At 37.3% G+C, this 7,299-nt stretch overlaps 1 protein-coding gene across 2 annotated transcripts in view; it reads right to left on the bottom strand.

Annotated features, from left to right (window-relative positions):
- Positions 1-5,224: 5,224 nt before the first annotated feature.
- Positions 5,225-7,299, bottom strand: part of LOC126298768 (protein C12orf4) — a 129,427-nt gene continuing 127,352 nt past the window's right edge. The window contains exon 11 of one of the 2 annotated variants that reach the window (XM_049990220.1): positions 5,225-6,518. In XM_049990220.1, the coding sequence (XP_049846177.1) occupies positions 6,402-6,518 (117 nt within the window). In that variant the 3' untranslated portion in view covers positions 5,225-6,401. The remainder of the gene's footprint in view (positions 6,519-7,299) is intronic. The other variant, XM_049990221.1, reaches the window with a different exon arrangement.

Raw genomic sequence — 7,299 nt, 5'->3', positions numbered from 1 at the left:
ATTTTGTCCTGTTCCCAATAATTTTTTTTTTTTTCTGTGGTTCATATTCTCTCCCTCAATGACTGCTGTAAAGGTAGTGACAAATTATGTGTTTTGATTTTGCTACTGATATAACAAGAAAAACTATCACTAGCAGAGGGAAAATGATTCGAACAAAGTGTTGCATTGACTGTTTAACGACACATGCACAGTACTGAAATACGATTACAAAGGTTTCATCATTTAAGTATTTTAATTCAGTTTCTATAACTTATCATTATGATGCACAGTTACACGTTACAAAATCTTACATGGAACACACTGATGAACCAAAACATTATGATCATCTGCTTAATAACAAGAGGGTCCACCTTTCAAACTCAATACAACAGCGATTCTGCATGTTATATATGTTAGTATATGTACAGAGCATAAAATAAATCACAGAAAAGTTGTATGTTACACAGATTCACTGGAAGAATCCCCACGAAGTGTCTACCAATACATGTGATCTACAAGAACTTACTTTGACCAATACTTCAGTATTGTCCTCACCCTGGGACCCTTACTAGGTAAGACTGATAGAGGAGGGAGAAGATCTAAAGAGGAACAGTGTATTTCTCCAAAGGTTTTTGTTCAGCAAATGTGAAGGCATAATCAGACATTTTCATCCAACCCCAGAGGCAGACACTACAGGAGAGTGAATGTTTCAAATAGCATTGTGGTGGTGGGAGGTGGCATGTACAAAGTAACCTCCACCACACACCATATGGGAGCTTGTAGAGTGTAGATGAAGATCTTTAATGGAACAGACACTTCACCACAAATGTAATACTAATGACTTATTGACATGAATAAGTTTCCACCCACTCAGATAGCCACTGTGCTAAAGCACTGCTTCCAGGACTGAGGGGGGGCTCCAGTCCTTGTGGAAGATTACAACAATGGTTGGTGGTATTTTTTGGCAGTTTCCCATATCCCCCAAGGTAAGTACCAAGCTGGTACCCAATTCCCACATCAGTTTGATGATTCACAAACATTTAGAAAGCTTTTGGTCAATTTCACACGAATAATAATACACACAGACATCTGGGGCACACACATTCCATCCTTGGGGTAATGGGGTGGCAACCAGAGGGGCATGTGGACACCCCTTAAGTTAACTGTGCAAATCCATTAATAACTGTGATCAACCTGCACCAATGTGGGATGGAGGTACAAGAAAGACAATAAGTATTTAATACAAGTTTTCTAATGCTCAATAATAAATACATTTTGCAGTCATCTGCCTGGGTAAAGATGGTAAGATTGGATTAAATAAACCAAGGCATCCTTCTCTGTTGCCTTAGACAATGAACTCCATTATACGAATGGGTGGTGTCTGATATTTAGGACATGTTCGAAAGAACAGACACCAAGCATTCAGGTAATTTGATTGGCCTAGCTGGGCAATGGATCCACCTCCTTTAGTGCGGATGCACAAAGCATCCAACCACCTGTGGGAGTCAGAGGGAGCAAACATTGAGGAAATGGACAGGGACCGTGGATGAGTGGCAATTAATGGGAATATGAATCGGCCATAAGTTGTGCTCAGATAGTCCGCGCAGTTGCAGTAATACTGTGTCCCGGATGACGCAGTGGTTAACGCACCTGTCTAGTAAGGAGGAAATCCTGGGTTCGAATCCCAGTCCAGCACAAATTTTCACTTGTTGCAACTGATTCCACATAATGTCTCGATGCAAGAGACAGCAGTAATACCCTCCCTTTCTTTTCCTTTCTTCCCCTCTCCACCTTCAATTTACACATGAAACTCCATTTCGTAGACCCCTAACTACGTTGGTTCAGCACTTCAATAATTCATTTTCATACAAGAAAGTTTTACCCAGAGCCTGAACCTCGACATTTCCAAATAACACCTTATTGGAAACTGAAGTGAATGTTGGTAACTATAGGAGTCTAATGTGTCTCAACACACCAATGATAACTACTTACATTTCATTTAAGGTTTGGCTTGTTCCCCAACTGAAATATTTGAACATACATAATAAAGAAGTGCATACTTTATATGCAGGATGTCAAATAAAATAAAAAACCTACATATACAAAACTGTACTATGTTCAGAGGAGATAAAAGGAAAATCTTTTCATGACAAAAAAATGCACAGGTACACTGCATTTCCCCACTAGGGGCCCATGAAGGTTTTGACACTAGTGATATTCAGAAACAGTGTTCAAACTGCAGCGTGTTGAATATGGTTATAGAGAGGTTCCTGAAAATATAATCCATTTACAGACATTAACGTAAAACTGGCACCTGCGCAGGCTAATGATTGTTTTAACACACTGATATAATGGTTTGTTGACCATTGGGCTGAAGAGAAAGCCATTCGTTGTGAAACACTTGATTGTTTTGAGTGTCAAACAGTCAACTGCATGCAGATGCAAGATGGACAATATTTTCAGTAACATGTTTAAAACAATATTCATCAAATTGTGGTTTAAACCTAAAAGCACGTCGTGAAGGGTATCCTGTACACCTCAAGTCATTTCTTTTCCTGTTCGACTCACAAGTAGAATGAGGAAAAAAATTACTGTCTGTATGCCTCCATATGAGCCCTAATTTCTCATGTCTTATCTTCGTGGTCCTTCTGTGCAATGTATATGAGAGGCAACAGAATTTTTCTGCAGTCAGCTTCAAATGCCGGTTCTCTAAATTTTCTCAATAGTGTGCCATGGAAAGAATGTCACCTTCGCTCCAGGGATTCCCATTCGAGTTCCTGAAGTACCCATGTAACACTTGCAAGTTGATCAAACCTGCCAGTAACAAATTTAGCAGCCCGTCTCTGAATTGCATTAATCTGACCCGGTAGGGATCCTAAACACTCAAATGGTATTTAAGAATAGGTCGCACTAGCATCCTATGTGGTCTCCTTTATAGATGAACCACACTTAGAATTTTCCCAGTATACCGAAGTCTTCCATTTGGCTTTCCTACCACAATCCTCACATGCTCGTTTCATTTCACATGACTTTGCAACATTATGCCCAGATATTTAAATAATGTGACTGTATCAACCAGAAAACTACTAACGTTATATCCAAATATTACAAGATTGTCTTACCTACTCATTCACATTAACTTACTTTTTCTACATTTAAAACTAGCTGTCATTCATCAGCACCAGCTAGAAATTTTAACAAAATCATATTGTATCCTCCTACAGTCACTCAACTTTGACACCTTACCATACACAACAGCATCAGCAGTAGATTGCTGCCCACCCTGTGCGTCCTATCACAATTCCCCGGGGCACTCCTGATGATACCCTTGGATCTGATGAACACTTGCTGTTGAGAACAACATAATGGGTTCTATTAGTTAAGAAGTTTCCGAGCCACTCACATATCTATGAACCTATTCCATATGCTTGCAGCTTCTTTAACAGCCTGCAATGGGGCACCATGTCAAACAATGTCCAGAAATCTAGAAGTATGGAAACAGCCTGTTGAACTTCATCCATTGTTTGCAGTATATCATATTAGAAAAGGGCAATCCGAGTTTAGCACAAGTAATGCTTTCTAAAACCACACTGATTGGTGGACATAGCTTCTCGGCCACAAAAAAATGTATTATATGCGAATTGAGAATATGTTCAAGGATTCTGCAGCAAACCGATGTTTGGGATATTAGTCTGTAATTTTAGAGGTCCATTCTTTCGCCCTTCTTATACACAGGAGTCACCTGCACTTTTTTCCACTCGCGTGGAACTCTGCACCAGGCGAGAGAGATTCATGACAAATGTAAGCTAAGTAAGGGGCCAGTGCCGTAGAATACTCTTTGAAAAATTGAACTAGGATTTCATCCAGATCTGGTGCAATTTGTTTTCAACTCCTTCAGTTGTTTTTCTAAGCCAGGGATGCTTACTACCATGTCATCCATACAGGATTCTGTTTGCTGGTCAAATGATGTTATGTTTGTACTATTCTCCTACTTGAACGATTCTTGAATGTGAAATTGGAAACTTCAGCTTTAGTGTTGCTATTTTCAACATCCACAGCAGACTGGTTAACAAATGACTGGACGGAAGCCTTAGATCCACTCAGCGACTTGACATGGGACAGAATTTTCTCAGTTTCTCCGACAGATCTTTCGCTATGGTATGACAGTGGTGGTGGTGGTGGTGGTGGTGGTGGTGGTGGTGGTAGTAGTAGTAGTAGTAGTAGTAGTAGTAGTAGTAGTATGCTTCATGCATAGATCTTTTCTCATAGGCATGAATGTTTATCACAAGAAAGCATTTTTTTTATCTCCCATAAACACTAAAATTTTGTATATATGGTTATTTTTACACCCTGCATAATCTTCATAATAAATGTTGGGCCAAAGCAGTAAAAGCAGCAGATTTAATATTTAAAACAAACAGTGTTATGTCAGGGCATGATATTACTCCATATCTAAAAGGTCTAGTGAGAAAGAGTTTTGTGTTGCAGTTACCATGTGTGAAATGAATGATAGCAACTTAAAATATAAGACATTAGTATAAAATATTCAACAAGTGCAGAACAATTTTTCGAGTAAACAAATGAGTAACACACATGGATTACAGATTGCACATTTTATTCAAGTTTGTAACATACATCATCGACTGAATAATCTCTTATGCAATACTATCCTCTGAGATAGGAATCCAAATACTTGACGCACTAACACAGCTGGTTTGTACTTTTTATTAAGTAGAATCAGCCTGGAATGTAATTACTATGTTATAAAATATATGAATAATAAATATATATATATATGTATCACAATATATAATAAAAGCAATTGCCATAAATTATGTAAAGAATAACTGCTTCATCAACAATGAAGCTAACAAATTACAAAAGAATACATAAATTGCTCTTTTCATAAAGGAATGAAAAACACACGATTGAGTATAAATATCTATGAGGACATATTGCTACTCATCACATCCTGTACAAAACATTCCTGTGGACATGTGATAGCATTTTCTTCGCCTGTCAGAAACTGTACTATAAATTGGATCCTAGTCACTTCTAATGATCTTGGGGACAATAGTCCTACCATTGTAACATACACATAAGAAACATGTGTGATATTGGACCAGGCCTCAAACTTAGACCTCTGTCTTATTCTCATGCAATGTTTTTTGTGACTGAGTTATGACTCATGGTCAAGCTCAGAGCTCTCATCTGCCAGTACTCCTTTCCTACTTCTTAAATTCTCAAAGTAGGTGTTTGGCATACCTTTCTGGATGACCACCTCTGGAGTACAGGCTGAAGTGGAGAATGACAGTCACAGCCAAGTTGTCATTTCAAAAAAGAGTTTTTCCAAGCTACAGTGGAGTATATATTGTTTAAAACTTCCTTACGGAAAAGCAATGCTCACTAACGCCAAGTCTCGTGAGTTAGTCCCAGTCTAGCATATAGCTAGAAACTATTAGGAAATTTCATAACAGTGACATATTATTTGAGATAATATTGCAGCAACTTCTTCCTCTTGGAAACTAAGCAGTTTTTATTTTCTTATATGGAATCTTTAACTTCAGTTTTTGAAAAGCTACTGTAAAGCCTCCAGTAAGCAGATAGCTGCTAATTGCTACTGTAAGATACAAAATTCCTCGTCAACCATTACAGAAAAAACAAACAAATATAAATTTCTAATTATTTCCTAATATTATTAACATAATTAAATGCTTTAACATTTCAGATGATTAATTGCACATGAAAACAATGAACTCTTAAAACAGTGATTATTAAAAACAGGAACAACCTGAAAATGGTGCACATATACCTATAGTTATGAAGTGTATGACTGTTACTCAAAAATCATAAAGAGAAGATAGTGAATACTATCAGAGGGGAGGGAGGGAGAGGACGAAGGAGGGGGGGGGGGAGGGGGAGAGAGAGAGAGAGAGAGAGAGAGAGAGAGAGAGAGAGAGAGAGAGAGAGAGAGAGAGAGAGAGAGAGAGAGAGAGAGAGATGGGAGGGAGAGATTAATAGAAAAGAATCTCTAAGTGAGGCTCTTTAGTTGTAAAACTGATCTCAGATTCCTATTATTTTTTGTTTTTAATTAAGTGTAATATCCACTTTTAAGAGTAAAACATATTTAACGATCACTATTCAAATATTTGGTGTTCACCTTTAGTATCTTTCAATGATGCTGTATGTACATGTACAAGGCACAAAATCTGAAATACCATTACATAGATATTTTTCCTTTGAATTTAGTAAAGACATGATTTCCACATTATCAACATTTCTCCACATACCACCACATTCAAAATGAACATTAATGCTATGTGCACAGACAGTGAAGCAGTGACTTTATGGCACCACCTGAAACAAGTTTTGCTTTGTATAAATATTCTGTCATTGGTGTAGTTCTCTCCATTTGCTACTTGTCATGAGCTCTTCGGTGTGTGGGGTGTTGAAGATACTTTGAAGACCAGAGGATTCGAAACCCTAAATATACTTGGTAACATAGTCGCCAGAGTTCCAAATACTTCTTCTGAAATACCCTGTTTAAAAGCAGAATTACAAATTAGAACATTCTGTTGGTATCATATCCAGCTAAGCAATGAAAGAGGACTCCTAACTACAGTTTTTCAAAGCCAGACAGTAGTAAAGTAATGCCATTTTGGAACTATGACAAATTACAGAGCAAAATAAAAGCCATAATGGATTCCTTGTTTAGCATCGAATATGTGTGTGTGTGTGTGTGTGTGTGTCACTAGTTTTTCCACAAAGTATGTTACCTTATGTACCCAATAGGGCTAAGCAAAGAAAAAAAATTCAATTTAAGAAAAGTCTAAAGTGATGTATGATATTGTGTCAGTAAGAGCTCTGAATAGTTTTATCAATTTTCTCTAGTGAGCCATATGATACTCACAACATGTTTGAAATTTGACAAATGAAACAAAAAATAAACTATTCCCACATCGATTACCACAAATTTCAAGGAATTTGACTTTATCCAACAGAAATATTTAATTTTATAAATGTAGTAAAACCACTATCCATCTCAACAGATTGACTGCCATATAATGATAATGTAAGTCCTCCCATTTTAAATAACAACACAATTTACGTGTAACAACCAACCACTTACTTACGTTACACAACAACATTTAAATAACAAGTGGTGATAATTTCTTATCAATGAATGGAAAAATATGAACACCCTAGTACGAAACACCTTTTATAACTTGTATAATGCACTGACACTGTTGTACTTTTCTTTCAAATTAGAGCATCTCTGAAAGTCTTCTGAGCAGTGTGTGTCTGTGATTGTGCTGTGTT

This window comes from Schistocerca gregaria, chromosome X (assembly GCF_023897955.1).
Source record: "Schistocerca gregaria isolate iqSchGreg1 chromosome X, iqSchGreg1.2, whole genome shotgun sequence".
In the NCBI taxonomy this organism is placed as follows: Eukaryota; Metazoa; Arthropoda; class Insecta; order Orthoptera; family Acrididae; genus Schistocerca; species Schistocerca gregaria.
The sequence above is the reverse complement of the archived record's forward strand: the minus strand, read 5'-3'. Positions and strand labels throughout refer to the sequence as shown.